This window comes from Nerophis lumbriciformis, linkage group LG32 (assembly GCF_033978685.3).
Source record: "Nerophis lumbriciformis linkage group LG32, RoL_Nlum_v2.1, whole genome shotgun sequence".
Taxonomy (NCBI): domain Eukaryota; kingdom Metazoa; phylum Chordata; class Actinopteri; order Syngnathiformes; family Syngnathidae; genus Nerophis; species Nerophis lumbriciformis.
In genome coordinates this window covers 28,318,977-28,334,663 of record NC_084579.2, presented here as the reverse complement: position 1 = coordinate 28,334,663, position 15,687 = coordinate 28,318,977, and the positions used below count along the sequence as shown (strand labels likewise).

Genomic DNA, 15,687 nt, shown 5'->3' with positions numbered 1-15,687 from the left:
ATTATGCATAACCAACTTCTCTTACCTATTGGTAACTGCTATGTAGGATGTATTTAGGATCTGCATAAGTCTCGAAAATTTGAAGTCAAACTGTGGAGTAATTGCAGAGATATTTATAAAACAATCTTGCCTTCCTTTACTTCCTCCAATCAAGCTGTTTGGAATTTTCACCAATTGTGACGTTTTTCCCAAGTGCGACGTCAGCAGATAATCCATATATGGTATAAAGTTCCCCATTCCACCATTGTAGTCCGCGCTGTAATCAATAAGCTCCTTCTTTTTTGCAATCCTCTTGTTCTAGGGCAGACTGGCTCATATAAGTACATGCATCCTCTGCTGTTGCCATTTCTAATACAAAGTAGCGTAAAGTTATACAAACCCCGTTTCCATATGAGTTGGGAAATTGTGTTAGATGTAAATATAAACGGAATACAATGATTTGCAAATCCTTTTCAACCCATATTCAATTGAATGCACTACAAAGACAAAATATTTGATGTTCAAACTCATAAACTTTATTTTTTTTTTGCAAATAATAATTAACTTAGAATTTCATGGCTGCAACACGTGCCAAAGTAGATGGGAAAGGGCATGTTCACCACTGTGTTACATCACCTTTTCTTTTAACAACACTCAATAAACGATTGGGAACTGAGGAAACTAATAGTTGAAGCTTTGAAAGTGGCATTCTTTCCCATTCTTGTTTTATGTAGAGCTTCAGTCGTTCAACAGTCCGGGGTCTCCGCTGTCGTATTTTACGCTTCATAATGCGCCACACATTTTCGATGGGAGACAGGCCTGGACTGCAGGCGAGCCAGGAAAGTACCGCACTCTTTTTTTTACGAAGCCAAGCTGTTGTAACACGTGCTGAATGTGGCTTGGCATTGTCTTGCTGAAATAAGCAGGGGCGTCCATGAAAAAGACGGCGCTTAGATGGCAGCATATGTTGCTCCAAAACCTGTATGTACATTTCAGCATTAATGGTGCCTTCACAGATGTGTAAGTTACCCATGCCTTGGGCACTAATGCACCCCCATACCATCACAGATGCTGGCTTTTGAACTTTGCGTTGATAACAGTCTGGATGGTTCGCTTCCCCTTTGGTCCGGATGACACGATGTCGAATATTTTCAAAAATAATTTGAAATGTGGACTTGTCAGACCACAGAACACTTTTCCACTTTGCATCAGTCCATCTAAGATGATCTCTGGCCCAGAGAAGCCGGCGGCGTTTCTGGATGTTGTTGATAAATGGCTTTCGCTTTGCATAGTAGAGCTTTAACTTGCACTTACAGATGTAGCGACAAACTGAATTTAGTGACAGTGGTTTTCTGAAGTGTTCCTGAGCCCATGTGGTGATATCCTTTAGAGATTGATGTCGGTTTTTTATACAGTGCCGTCTGAGGGATCGAAGGTCACGGTCATTCAATGTTGGTTTCCGGCCATGACGCTTACGTGGAGTGATTTCTGCAGATTCTCTGAACCTTTTGATGATATTATGCAGCGTAAATGTTGAAATCCCTAAATTTCTTGCAATTGCACTTTGAGAAACGTTGTTCTTAAACTGTTTGACTATTTGCTCACGCAGTTGTGGACAAAGGGGTGTACCTCGTCTCATCCTGTCTTGTGAAAGACTGAGCATTTTTTGAAGCTGTTTTTATACCCAATCATGGCACCCACCTGTTCCCAATTAGCCTGCACCACTGTGGGATGTTCCAAATAAGTGTTTGATGAGCATTCCTCAACTTTATCAGTATTTATTGCCACCTTTCCCAACTTCTTTGTCACGTGTTGCTGGCATCAAATTCTAAAGTTAATGATTATTTGCAAAAAAAAAAAAAAGTGTATCAGTTTGAACATCAAATATGTTGTCTTTGTAGCATATTCAACTAAATATGGGTTGAAAATGATTTGCAAATCATTTTATTCCGTTTATATATAGATCTAACACAATTTCCCAACTCATATGGAAACGGGGTTTGTAACTTGTATCTCTGAGTAGAGTCGCTATAAATGTGCTAAAAACTGCAACAAAGATGGCGGGGAGAAGATATAGTGTCGAAGTGGTGGCCCGTAAATAACACAGAGGAGGAGACGGTCAGAAAGCAGCTTGACCAAAAAACTACCATTACATGTTATGTAGACCACAGGAAAGTGTTTCAAATATATTTAAAACAATCTTAACATGACCCCTTTAAGTAGCTACTTATCCAGTTTAAGTCCAACTGTTATAGTTTGTTAATTAAAATATTATGATTAATTGTGTCAAATGTTTTTGTTGGATCCATAAACACTGCAGCTGCACACAGTTTACCATATATTGCATTATTTCTCCGTTATTTCGATTAATTGATATTGAAATAATGGCTCGGTATTTGTACTGGTTCTCCGTGAGTGTTCCAATTTTATTCATAATTTTGTCCAATCTGTTGTTAAAATACCAATTAGATTTTGTAGAAAGTAAGTAAACAGGTCTATAGTTTGTAAACTGGTGTTTGTCTCCAGTCATATAAAGTGATACAACGTTTGCTATTTTCATTTGGTTTAGTTGCTATTACGCATTACATTTACCTTGGTCTGACTACAGTGGTACCCTGGAAGGTCGTACAATTTTAAAAATATCCCGTTCAAAAACTTTGAAATTTGGAGGATATCACCCAAGTACACTGGTGTCCCTACTTAAAGGGGAACTGTACTTTTTGGGGAATTTTGCATATCATTATCATTCATTATGAAAGACATGACGACAGGTGTATTTTTGTTTTCAAATGCGTTCAAAATAGTAAATAAATGCGATTAAAATCCTCTTACAATGGAGCCTGTGGGAGTTGCTCTATTATGCCCTTAAAAAACGAACACCTCCATTAAGTTTTGATGTACAGTCGTGGTCAAAAGTTTACATACGCTTGTAAAGAACATAATGTCATGGTTGTCTTGAGTTTCCAATACTTTCTACAACTCTTATTTTTTTGTGATAGATTGATTGGAGCACATACTTGTTGGTCACAAAAAACATTCATGAAGTTTGGTTCTTTTATGAATTTATTATGAGTCTACTGAAAATGTGACCAAATTTGCTGGGTCAAAAGTATACATACAGCAATGTTAATATTTGCTTACATGTCCCTTGGCAAGTTTCACTGCAATAAGGCACTTTTGGTAGCCATCCACAAGCTTCTGGCAAGCTTCTGCTTGAATTTTTGACCACTCCTCTTGACAAAATTGGTGCATCCATCCATCCATTTTCTACCGCTTATTCCCTTTGGGGTAGTTCAGCTAAATTTGTTTGTTTTCTGACATGGACTTGTTTCTTCAGCATTGACCACACGTTTAAGTCAGGACTTTGAGAAGGCCATTCTAAAACCTTAATTCTAGCCTTATTTAGCCATTCCTTTACCACTTTTGACGTGTTTTTGGGGTCATTGTCCTGTTGGAACACCCAACTGCGCCTAAGACCCAACCTCCGGGCTGATGATTTTAGGTTGTCCTGAAGAAAGTTCCCTTGGCAGCAAAACAGGCCCAAAGCATAATACTACCATACTTGCCAACCTTAAGACCTCCGAATTCGGGAGATGGGGGGAGGGGGGTGTTGGGGGCGTGGTTGCTGGGGCGGGGTTGGGGGGGGCGGGGTTGAGGTGCAGGCAGCATACCCTTCCCCTTCGAGCTTTTCTGGATGAAATTAAACTCTTTTTTCCAATCATTTTGGAACTTGCAAGCGTATTTCTTCTTCTTACTCGTCGTCGCCATGTCTCTTCTTTGTTCTTCTGCTTCGTCTCCTTCTTGTTGTGTGTGCAGTTGTGCACTGAGCTCCAAAAGCCATAGATGTTATTGTAGCGTCCCGGAAGAGTTAGTGCTGCAAGGGATTTTGGGTATTTGTTCTGTTGTGTTTATGTTGTGTTACGGTGTGGATGTTCTACCGAAATGTGTTTGTCATTCTTGTTTGGTGTGGGTTCACAGTGTGGCGCATATTAGTAACAGTGTTAAAGTTGTTTATACGGCCACCGCCAGTGTGACATGTATGGCTGTTGACCAAGTATGCCTTGGGTTATCATTAAACCAGTTAAAAGATCATACAACGTGTCAGCATTTCTTGACATCTTCGAGTAAAGCTCATTGTTAAACCCGTCCAACGCTACATTATTGTGTGAATGGGCCGGTACGCTGTTTAAATGGAGGAAAAGCGCATGCCTGAACAGCATGCGGCTGTTAAGGGGTGAAGGTTTCAGTGAGAGAGGACGTCAAAGGCAGTGTCTTTAAGGCACGCCCCCAATATTGTTGTCTAGGTGGAAATCGGGAGAAATTCAGGAGAATGGTTGCCCCGGGAGGAACACTGAAATTCGGGAGTCTCCCGGGAAAATCGGGAGGGTTGGCAAGTATGATTACTACCACTACCATGCTTGACGGTAGGTATGGTGTTCCTGGGGTTAAAGGCCTCACCTTTTCTCCTCCAAACATATTGCTGGGTATTGGACAAAGATAAGACCTTCTGGAGGAAAGTTCTGTGGTCACCTCATATTGCTCATCTCCGACCCCTCCTGTACTTCCCTATCGCTGAAACACTCATTCATCACCTCCAGACTGGATTACTGCAACAGCATTCTTTGTGGTTCATCTTTCAAAGTCCTCCATAAACTTCAACTTATCTACAACTCTGCTGCACGCCCCCTCACTCGTCCCCATCGCTATGACCACATCACCCTTGTCCTACAGGAACTTCACTGGCTACCCATCCCGCAGCGCATCCAGTTCAAAATCCTTCTCCTGACCCCTAAAGCCCTCTACAACATGGCACCGTTCTAGCTGTCTGAGTTCCTCTGCCCCTCACATTCCTGTTAGAAACCTGCGTTCCACCAACAATCACCCGCTGTCCCTCCTCATAGACCCCAGCACAGAACCTGGGGGGACCTCTGGAACTCTCTCCCCCTGTTTATCCGTTCATGTCATAATCCCACAATGTTCAAAAGACTAAAAACCCACCTTTTCAAAACTGCTTTTAGAACTGGACAAACCGTCATAACACAAAGTTATTTTTCATTTTGCCCATTTTATGTTAACTGGTTGTTGTATTAATATACTGTATGTGCTTTTATGATTATGATCATGTTTTATTTTGATTAGTGTGTAAGCGTCTTTAAGCGCCTTTTAAAAGCGCTATATAAATAAAATGAATTATTATCATTATTATTAATTCAATGGATGGAGTTGACTTGAGATACAAGTGTTTTGAGTTAATTACCGATGAGTACCGATTTAAGTACTACATTATTTGGATTTCTGCATGTTCGTCTTTCACACAAATATATTGGTTAACGTTAGGGATGTCGGATAGTGGCTTTTTGCCGATGTCCGATATTCCGATATTGTCCAACTCTTTAATTACTGATACCGATATCAACCGGTACCGATATCAACCGATACTGGTATCAACCGATACTGATATATACAGTCGTGGAATTAACACATTATTATGCCTAAATTGGACAACCAGGTATGGTGAAGATAAGGTCCTTTTTTTAAAATTTAATAAAATAAAATAAGATAAATAAATCAAGAACATTTTCTTGAATAAAAAAGAAAGTAAAACAATATAACAACAGTTACATAGAAGCTAGTAATTAATGAAAATGAGTAAAATTAACTGTTAAAGGTTAGTACTATTAGTGGACCAGCAGCACGCACAATCATGTGTGCTTACGGACTGTATCCCTTGCAGACTGTATTGATATATATTGATATATAATGTAGGAACCAGAATATTAATAACAGAAAGAAACAACCCTTTTGTGTGAATGAGTTTAAATGGGGGAGGGATGTTTTTTGGGTTGGTGCAATAATTGTAAATGTATCTTGTGTTTTTTATGTTGATTTAAAAAAACACACAAACAAACAAAAAACGATATTGATAATAAAAAAAACGATACCGATAATTTCCGAGATTACATTTTAAATAATTTATCGGCCGATATTATCGGACATCTCTAGTTAACGTGTTTTTTTTTTACACTTATATGACAGTTAAAAACATTAAATAGCGTGACCCATGTAATCTGCACTTAAAAGGTATACTAGTCCACGGTTGACAGTTGACCAGTCCCGAATGTACCCCAGCTGCGGTGTAGCAAGTGGATGGATGGGTGGTTAACTTCTTTTTATGCATGTATGACAACACCTTCAAACATCACAGGACGTTATTTTAATTAAGTTAAAGTTAAAGTACCAATGATTGTCACACACACACTAGGTGTGGTGAAATGTGTCCTCTGCATTTGACCCATCACCCTTGTTCACCCCCTGGGAGGTGAGGGGAGCAGTGGGCAGCAGCGGTGCCGCGCCCGGGAATCATTTTTGGTCATTCTAAATATTTAACCCAATGTGGACCCCCGAGACAACCCCTGGTTTAAAGCATCCACTCACTTGGCTCTCAGCAGGTCCTGGTCTTTGAGAACAGATCCCTGGAGATAGATGACTCTTTGCGACCACAGAGGGATCTGAAGGACTCTCCTCACCTGCAGGTCCATTTCACTTGGACACAGTATCACCACGTAGTAATCCTACAGAATGTGTGGTGATAAGCATAGAATCAGAGATAGAACTCACTGCGACTTAGGAAAAGGTACATAGAGCGATACAATTAATTTAATTACATATCCAAATAAATTTGACTGACACTTTACTTAAACGGTACACATCAATGACACAAGCACTAAGTTCAAGTTGTGTTTTTTTAGACACACAATTCCAGCAATATCTACAAAACACCACTAAATTACACTATCCTGTTTCCTTCCCATCAGGCATCTTCAAATGGTGAGTACTTTTACTTTGTTTTAGCATTATTGTACAGTAAGGGCCTAGGATCCAAATCACACTTGCTAAACAGCGTGCACAATCTATACAATAGTGTGTGTACTATAAGCGGGCGTGTTACATGTGTTTACTAACATTGCACGTGCTATCCAGCAGACCGCCTTATTTAAGTTAAGTTTTTGCGTGTTTCACAGTGGGAGACTCCATCAAATGCAACACGGAATGACACAGGAGGTCCTTCATACCGATAGCCATCAGACTGTATAATGCATATGTTCCTTGACTGCACTTAAATGTAGAATATATTTATATTATTCATATATTTTATATATAATATATTATATATATTATATTATTTATTATTATTATTGTCTATTGTGAGCGAACTGTGGTGCTGAATTTCACCCAGGGATCAATAAAGTACTTTCTATTCTATTCTATTCTATTCTATTCTATTTACTACACATGTTAATATGCTCCTACCTGTGTGTGATTTGTTGAACCAACAACACACATCTATAATTTGTAACACATTTTATGAATCGCAATCCAGACAACAAAAACATTTTTAGTTCTCTGCACAAAATCTGTGGATCACATCACCGCTACAAATGTGTGTGTCTGGAATGACTCTAACGCGAGACAATGCATAATCAAACTGTTTTTTTTTTAAATGTAAGAGATGTATCATAATTATATTTTTTCCAAATGAAAAAAACAAACATTTAAAATAAAACGCCAACAGACACTAAAATGCATCAATTGCATTTGTTTTATTCAGCCCCTTAAGTCAACCAGCATGCAGCAATGAAGTTATAAAAATATATTGCTGAATAGACCATACAGTATATCGAATATTTGTAATTATATATATATACCGTATTTTTCGGACTATAAGTTACAGTTTTTTTCATAGTTTGGCCGGGGGTGCGACTTATACTCAGGGGCGACTTATGTGTGAAATTATTAACACATTACCGTAAAATATCAAATGTTATTATTTAGCTCATTCACGTAAGAGACTAGACGTATAAGATTTCATGGGATTTAGCGATTAGGAGTGACAGATTGTTTGGTAAACGTATAGCATGTTCTATATGTTATAGTTATTTGAATGACTCTTACCATAATATGTTACGTTAACATACCAGGCACGTTCTCAGTTGGTTATTTATGCCTCATATAACGTACACTTATTCAACCTGTTGTTCACTATTCTTTATTTATTTTAAATTGCCTTTCAAATGTCTATTCTTGGTGTTGGGTTTTATCAAATAAATTTCCCCCAAAAAATGCGACTTATACTACAGTGCGACTTATATATGTTTTTTTCCTTCTTTATTATGCATTTTCGGCCGGTGCGACTTATACTCCGGAGCGACTTATACTCCGAAAAATGCGGTACATATATTGATATACACATAGAACGGAAGGTTCACTGTCCAGCGTCTGTCTTTGCAGAGCGAGCGCCGATCCTTTCTCACGGCCGTGAGCGTAACTGTCGGTTTGCACATACTTTTCAGACGTGCTAAACAAAACGTTCAATAGTGCCCCCAAAACTGTGATGAGTGTTGATAAATCACATTGCGTGTGCTGTGTAATATATTTGCATTTGCGTTTTGATAATCATATAGCTTAGTGTATAGTGTGCAAACATAATGCATGGATGGATGGATGGATGGATGGATGGATGGATGGATGGATGGATGGATAGTGTGCAAACATAATGCAGACAGAGACACTTAATGATTGCGCTCCTTATTTTGGTCACTTAACAGACGGAATCCACTTTACACATGTTTAGTCGATCAGCTTTCCGTGTGCTGTTAAGTTTGCACGTTTTTTATTTAGTGCATGCAAACCCGTAGTATTTATCCAGCTTTTATTATTTCTAATGGAAGTAAATTAGGCCAACCAGGATCACAGAATGTGTCGTTCTTCCCTTTGCGTAATTTGGTAATTGTTGTATTTTTTTAAATTAATATAAACACATTTTTGGGATAAAAATATGCACTTAATGTGAAATGCTAAAGCAGTGGTTCTTAACCTGGGTTCGATCGAACCCTAGGGGCTGGGTGAGTCGGCCTCAGGGGTTCGGCAGAGCCTCCGCCGCGGAGGTCAAAACACGCCCGACTCATCGTGTAAATAAAAACTTCTGGCTGTCGGCGTATTATGGACACCCCCAAACAAACTCCTTGAGCATTCAGTGGTGCACATGTGAGCGACGTCAGACCTGCAGCACACCTTTCCCAAACCTGACTAAATAACAAGTTCAATGTTTTATTATTGTAATCAAATGACAGCTGTCATTTCCATGAGATTATTTTCTAATATAAGTGTTTTGGCCCACTTACAATGACTTTAACATATTGTTTTTCATGACCTGTGTACTAGTAGTAAATGTCTGGGTGGGGGGGTCCTACTTTGGAAATAATGTGTACCCCTTTCAGATATCGCATTTAGTTCCCACTAAAACATTCACATGTTGCACAATGAGATGTAAACATGAGATCATGTGTACATTCCTGCAACTTTCTGTTTGTAAAATATACCTTTATTAGTATTTCTTTAATATAATATCATAATTTTATGATTACGGTTTGGTTTCGGTGAATGCGCATATGAAACTGGTGGAGTTCGGTACCTCCAACAAGGTTAAGAACCACTGTGCTTAAGCTTGATTTTCATTTGCATGCATGGGGGAGCGAGAGGGTTGTTTTCTGGTTGTATGCTAATGAAAAGACTGAAGAATAAGAAATGTATGCATATGAAACATATACTCATAACTATTCTCTTCTCACCCTTTGTGTTTATTGACAGGACAAGAATAACCTAAAGGCGGGGGTGGCGACTGGTACCTGCAGTCTGGGGTGGGCGTAGAACTCATTGAGGAAGTCCATAAGCAGGTCGATTTTAAGCGCGCTAACACACAGCACCACGTGTTTTTCCGTCTGCGCGCGGTGGCGGCTGTAATTCCCCCCGGACTTCTGGCTCTCCATCCACAGGTACATCAGCTCCTCAAACTGACCCACCAACAAGCATTGTGAGACTACAAAACCCACATGTGGTTTTTGGAACACCAACATCTACTTACTTGCAGTGGCAACACCACCAGGGCGACGCAGATCATGATGACCACCAAAAGCTGCGACGGCCAAATCCGGGGTGTGACGTCGCCAAAACCTACCGTGGAGAAAGTGACGATGCAGAAGTAGAAGGAGTTGAACAGGGAGAGGTTTTTCCCTGCTCGCTCTAGGTGCTGGATTCCACATGTGCTGTTTAGAATAGACAACAGTGAGTCAGCCTCTGCTTAGACAGCTGCAGATAACCACATTTAATTGTGAGGTCCACTTATATAAAAAAATGCCACACCTCAAATAAAAGCCGTCAGGGAATGAAAAACAAACGGGCGGTGCCACAACGCAGCTTTAATTGACATCGCCAGGACTGTGATGGTACAAACCCCGTTTCCATATGAGTTGGGAAATTGTGTTAGATGTAAATATAAACGGAATACAATGATTTGCAAATCCTTTTCAACCCATATTCAGTTGAATATGCTACAAAGACAACATATTTGATGTTCAAACTGATAAAAAAAATTTTTTTTGCAAATAATCATTAACTTTAGAATTTGATGCCAGCAACACGTGACAAAGAAGTTGGGAAAGGTGGCAATAAATACTGATAAAGTTGAGGAATGCTCATCAAACACTTATTTGGAACATCCCACAGGTGAACAGGCAAATTGGGAACAGGTGGGTGCCATGATTGGGTATAAAAGTAGATTCCATGAAATGCTCAGTCATTCACAAACAAGGATGGGGCAAGGGTCACCACTTTGTCAACAAATGCGTGAGCAAATTGTTGAACAGTTTAAGAAAAACCTTTCTCAACCAGCTATTGCAAGGAAATGAGGGATTTCACCATCTATGGTTCGTAATATCATCAAAGGGTTCAGAGAATCTGGAGAAATCACTGCACGTAAGCGGCTAAGCTCGTGACCTTCGATCCTTCAGGCTGTACTGCATCAACAAGCGACATCAGTGTGTAAAGGATATCACCACATGGGCTCAGGAACACTTCAGAAACCCACTGTCAGTAACTACAGTTGGTCGCTACATCTGTAAGTGCAAGTTAGAACTCTCCTATGCAAGGCGAAAACCGTTTATCAACAACACCCAGAAACACCATCGGCTTCGCTGGGCCTGAGCTCATCTAAGATGGACTGATACAAAGTGGAAAAGTGTTCTGTGGTCTGACGAGTCCACATTTCAAATTGTTTTTGGAAACTGTGGACGTCGTGTCCTCCGGACCAAAGAGGAAAAGAACCATCCGGATTGTTATAGGCGCGAAGTTGAAAAGCCCGCATCTGGGATGGTATGGGTGTGTATTAGTGCCCAAGACATGGGTAACTTACACATCTGTGAAGGCGCCATTAATGCTGAAAGGTACATACAGGTTTTGGAGCAACATATGTTGCCATCCAAGCAACGTTACCATGGACGCCCCTGCTTATTTCAGCAAGACAATGCCAAGCCACGTGTTACATCAACGTGGCTTCATAGTAAAAGAGTGCGGGTAGTAGACTGGCCTGCCTGTAGTCCAGACCTGTCTCCCATTGAAAATGTGTGGCGCATTATGAAGCCTAAAATACCACAACGGAGACCCCCGGACTGTTGAACAACTTAAGCTGTACATCAAGCAAGAATGGGAAAGAATTCCACCTGAGAAGCTTAAAAAATGTGTCTCCTCAGTTCCCAAACGTTTACTGAGTGTTGTTAAAAGGAAATGCCATGTAACACAGTGGTGAACATGCCCTTTCCCAACTACTTTGACACGTGTTGCAGCCATGAAATTCTAAGTTAATTATTATTTGCAAAAGAAAAATGAAGTTTTTGAGTTTGAACATCAAATATCTTGTCTTTGTAGTGCATTCAATTGAATATGGGTTGAAAAGGATTTGCAAATCATTGTATTCCGTTTATATTTACATCTAACACAATTTCCCAACTCATATGGAAACGAGGTTTGTAGATGTCTTTACCACAACACCTACCACCTGCACAGCAGACATGGCATCTGTAAATCTGATGTTAATGGTAGATTTTAATACTGACGTAATTAATATACAAGGTGTTTCAGAATATGTATATTGCAAATCCAAACTACAAATTTTGACTTTGGAGTTTAACACACTTTCACGGAATTTTGCCCATCATTCGCAGGGTTTCCCCTAAACTGCCAAGATATTTGTGGCGTTGGGGGCGTGGTTATGGGCGTGGTCACCATGACATAATCGAGCAATTTGCATGATTTGCTATGATGATATGATTTTCTTTAAAAAGGCTAGAAACATCCATACATACATTTAAAACCAATCTGTTATTATTATTTGGTATTAAAAAAATGTTTAATCGTTTTGCCAAATTTTTCATTGTTGCTGCTTTTTGTACAATGTACTTTGTTGAGATTTTTTCAAGTGTTTTTAGACTTTTAATGACTTTTTTTTTTTTAATCAAAACCAGCTATCAACAAATTTATAATTTTCTTCTGGTGTTATTATAAAATGTACTTGTGTTTAGAGACTGTCCCCTCAATGTTCCTGGCGAAAGAAAAGAGTCGCGGCGAGCGTGTGTCTGCTTTCAGCGTTGTTTCTTACAAAAGAAAAAAAGAAAAGAAAAATATCGACATGGCCCCCGCATACTTTTGACTTTTCGTTATGCGGCCCTTGTTGGAAGAAGTTTGGACTCCCCTGGTCTAAATGTTCTGTATTTATATAGTGTTTTACTATAACTGGAATGATATCCAAAATGCTTTACATTATACATCACATTCATTCACACACTGATGGTGGATAATGTGGATTTAGAATATCCTTTTGTTGCCCCGTCCGTAAAAAAAAATATTTGTGCTTAGGTCACACTTTTAATTGGATCCTACATAAATGTTGTGTGAGATAACTGTTATCAGTCACTCCTTTTACCTAGAGATGTCCGATAATATCGGACTGCCGATATTATCGGCCGATAAATGCTTTAAAATGTGATATCGGAAATTATCGGTATCGGTTTCAAAAATTAAAATGTATGACTTTTTAAAACGCCGCTGTGTACACGGACGTAGGGAGAAGTACAGAGCGCCAATTAACCTTAAAGGCACTGTCTTTGCATGCCAGTCCAGTCACATAATATCTACAGCTTTTCACACACACAAGTGAATGCAGAGCATACTTGGTGAACAGCCATACAGGTCACACTGAGGGTGGCCGTATAAACAACTTTAACACTGTTACAAATATGCGCCACACTGTGAACCCACACCAAACAAGAATGACAAACACATTTCGGGAGAACATCCGCACCGTAACACAACATAAACACAACAGAACAAATACCCAGAACCCCTTGCAGCACTAACTCTTCCGGGACGCTACAATATACACCCCCCGCTACTCCCTACCCCCCCTCCCAACCCCGCCCACCTCAACCTCCTCATGCTTTCTCAGGGAGAGCATGTCCCAAATACCAAGCTGCTGTTTTGAGGCATGTTAAAAAATAACAATACACTTTGTGACTTCAATAATAAATATGGCGGTGCCATGTTGGCATTTTTTTCCATTTATTTTGGAAAACCTTGTTACATTGTTTAATGCAGTGTTTTTCAACCACTGTGCCGCGGCACACTAGTGTGCTGTGAGATACTGTCGGGTGTGCTGTGGGAGAGGATCTAATTTCACCTATTTGGGTTAAAAATATTTTTTGCAAAGCAGTAATTATAGTCTGCAAATGATGTGTTGTTGTTGAGTGTCGGTGCTGTCTAGAGCGTGTAATACTCTTCCATATCAGTAGGTGGCAGCAGGTAGCTAATTGCTTTGTAGATGTCGGAAACAGCGGGAGGCAGCGTGCAGGTAAAAAGGTGTCTAATGCTTAAACCAAAAATAAACAAAAGGTGAGTGCCCCTAAGAAAAGGCATTGAAACTTAGGGAAGGCTATGCAGAATGAAACTAAAACTGAATTGGCTACAAAATAAACAAAAACAGAATGCTGGACGACAGCAAAGACTTACTGTGGAGCAAAGACAGCGTCCACAATGTACATCCGAAAATGACATGACAATCAACAATGTCCCCACAAAGAAGGCTAAAAACAAAGTAGATGCGGGAAATATCGCTCAAAGGAAGACATGAAACTGCTACAGGAAAATACCAACAAAATAGGAGCGCAAGACAAGAAGTAGAACGCTACACACAGGAAAACAGCAAAAAAGTCCAAATAAGTCAGGGTGTGATGTGACAGGTGGTGACAGTACACCTACTTTGAGACAAGAGCTATAGTGATGCATGCTTGGTTATGCTTTAAAGTCATATCCAACAATTGCGACAACGACTTTTTACTGTCAATATCGGCTGCCGAGTTTCAATTTTTAATGATTTCTGCTGGTGGTGTGCCTCCGCATTTTTTCAACGCAAAAAATGTGTCTTGGCTCAAAAAAGGTTGAAAAACACTGGTTTAATGCATCCAGCGGGGCCTCAGAACAAAATTGGGCATAATAATGTGTTAATTCCACGACTGTATATATTGGTATCGGTTGATATCGGAATCGGTAGTTAAGAGTTGGACAATATCGGAAAATCGGATATGGGCAAAAAAGCCATTATCGGACATCTCTAGTTTTACCAATATTAACGTCACATAGACAGACAAACAGAAAGTTTGGGTGGCTTCAAGTGAATTTTTTAATGTGTGGAGTAGACTCACCCAGTGAAGACCAAGCAAAGCAGAGTGCAGATGAGGATGAGCACCTGGTTGAACATGGCCGAGTTGGTTCTCTGGATTGCTCTGTGGACATCATTCTACAAACAAAATACATTCAAAGGAAACAAACTAAACAAAAACAAATATTCCTGTAAGAAACTTCCGATGGGTATTGTACTTAGGTGTCTGAAATCTCTCCCGTCATTGGGTTAGATGCTTAGTGAAAATAGGCGATGATAATGGATGTTCCCTGCTAGTGCAGTACAACTGAGCTACAAAAGATACGCATCATGATGGAATTTGCAAAAACCCCAGGAGGAGTCCTCTGAGATGTGCACTATCTGCGAATAGTTGCTCAAATGAGAATTCCTGATTAGCGAATTAGTTGAAATTAAACCCACTGACATTGCAGGTCGTTAATATGCAAATGACACCAGCTCATCAAGTTAATGATCATGACTCACAATCATGTTTTCCAGAGCGCATTTGGCAAGCCAGCAGTTGAGGAAGACGGGGATGAAAATGTTCCTTATGGAGGGCCAGAAGATCTGATAATGACAATTATTAATTTCTTAAATCACATAGGCCATCCTCTCTTGAATCTAGAAAGTGAATCATCATTTACCGTGATGATGAAAGGAACGGTGTTGATCATCTCCAGAAGAAAGGAAACTTGGAATATCTGCTCCCAAAGGTTACCCTAGAGAATAAAACTCATTTAAAACTGCACAGGGGTCGATTTCCTCGCCGCTTCAGCCTAAACAAGATCCTCCAATAAGGTCTCACCTTGTAGCTCAGATACATCAGCAGCATTGTTTCCAGGAAGCTGATGATGGCCACTGTAACCTGTTATGACAGCAATCATTTATCATCACAATCTAAAATCTCAACAGATGATTTAAGAATTGGGAAAATATTTTGACTTGGGCTTGTGCAAAATGCCAAATTAAAATCCCAAAGTCCAATAAAATTTCATGAATTTTGCAGTTGTGCGACATTATAGAGTTGTAAAATATCAAAACTTTACATGGACGGTAAATACAGGATTTATCGAGACATTGTATTTCCATTTCTAAATTCAAACAAATTGGAGCAATAACTAATTCAAACCCCAAAACCAGTG

The 15,687-nt window shown here is 39.7% G+C and overlaps 1 protein-coding gene across 2 annotated transcripts in view; it reads right to left on the bottom strand.

Annotated features, from left to right (window-relative positions):
* Positions 1–15,687, bottom strand: part of LOC133574788 (potassium channel subfamily T member 1-like) — a 69,691-nt gene that overhangs the window by 18,723 nt on the left and 35,281 nt on the right. For both annotated transcript variants that reach the window (XM_061927071.1, XM_061927072.2), the window contains exons 7-13: positions 15,351–15,410; positions 15,190–15,264; positions 15,029–15,112; positions 14,568–14,662; positions 9,902–10,082; positions 9,666–9,830; positions 6,415–6,551 (exon numbers count right to left, since the gene is read on the bottom strand). In XM_061927071.1, the coding sequence (XP_061783055.1) occupies positions 6,415–6,551; positions 9,666–9,830; positions 9,902–10,082; positions 14,568–14,662; positions 15,029–15,112; positions 15,190–15,264; positions 15,351–15,410 (797 nt within the window). The remainder of the gene's footprint in view (positions 1–6,414; positions 6,552–9,665; positions 9,831–9,901; positions 10,083–14,567; positions 14,663–15,028; positions 15,113–15,189; positions 15,265–15,350; positions 15,411–15,687) is intronic.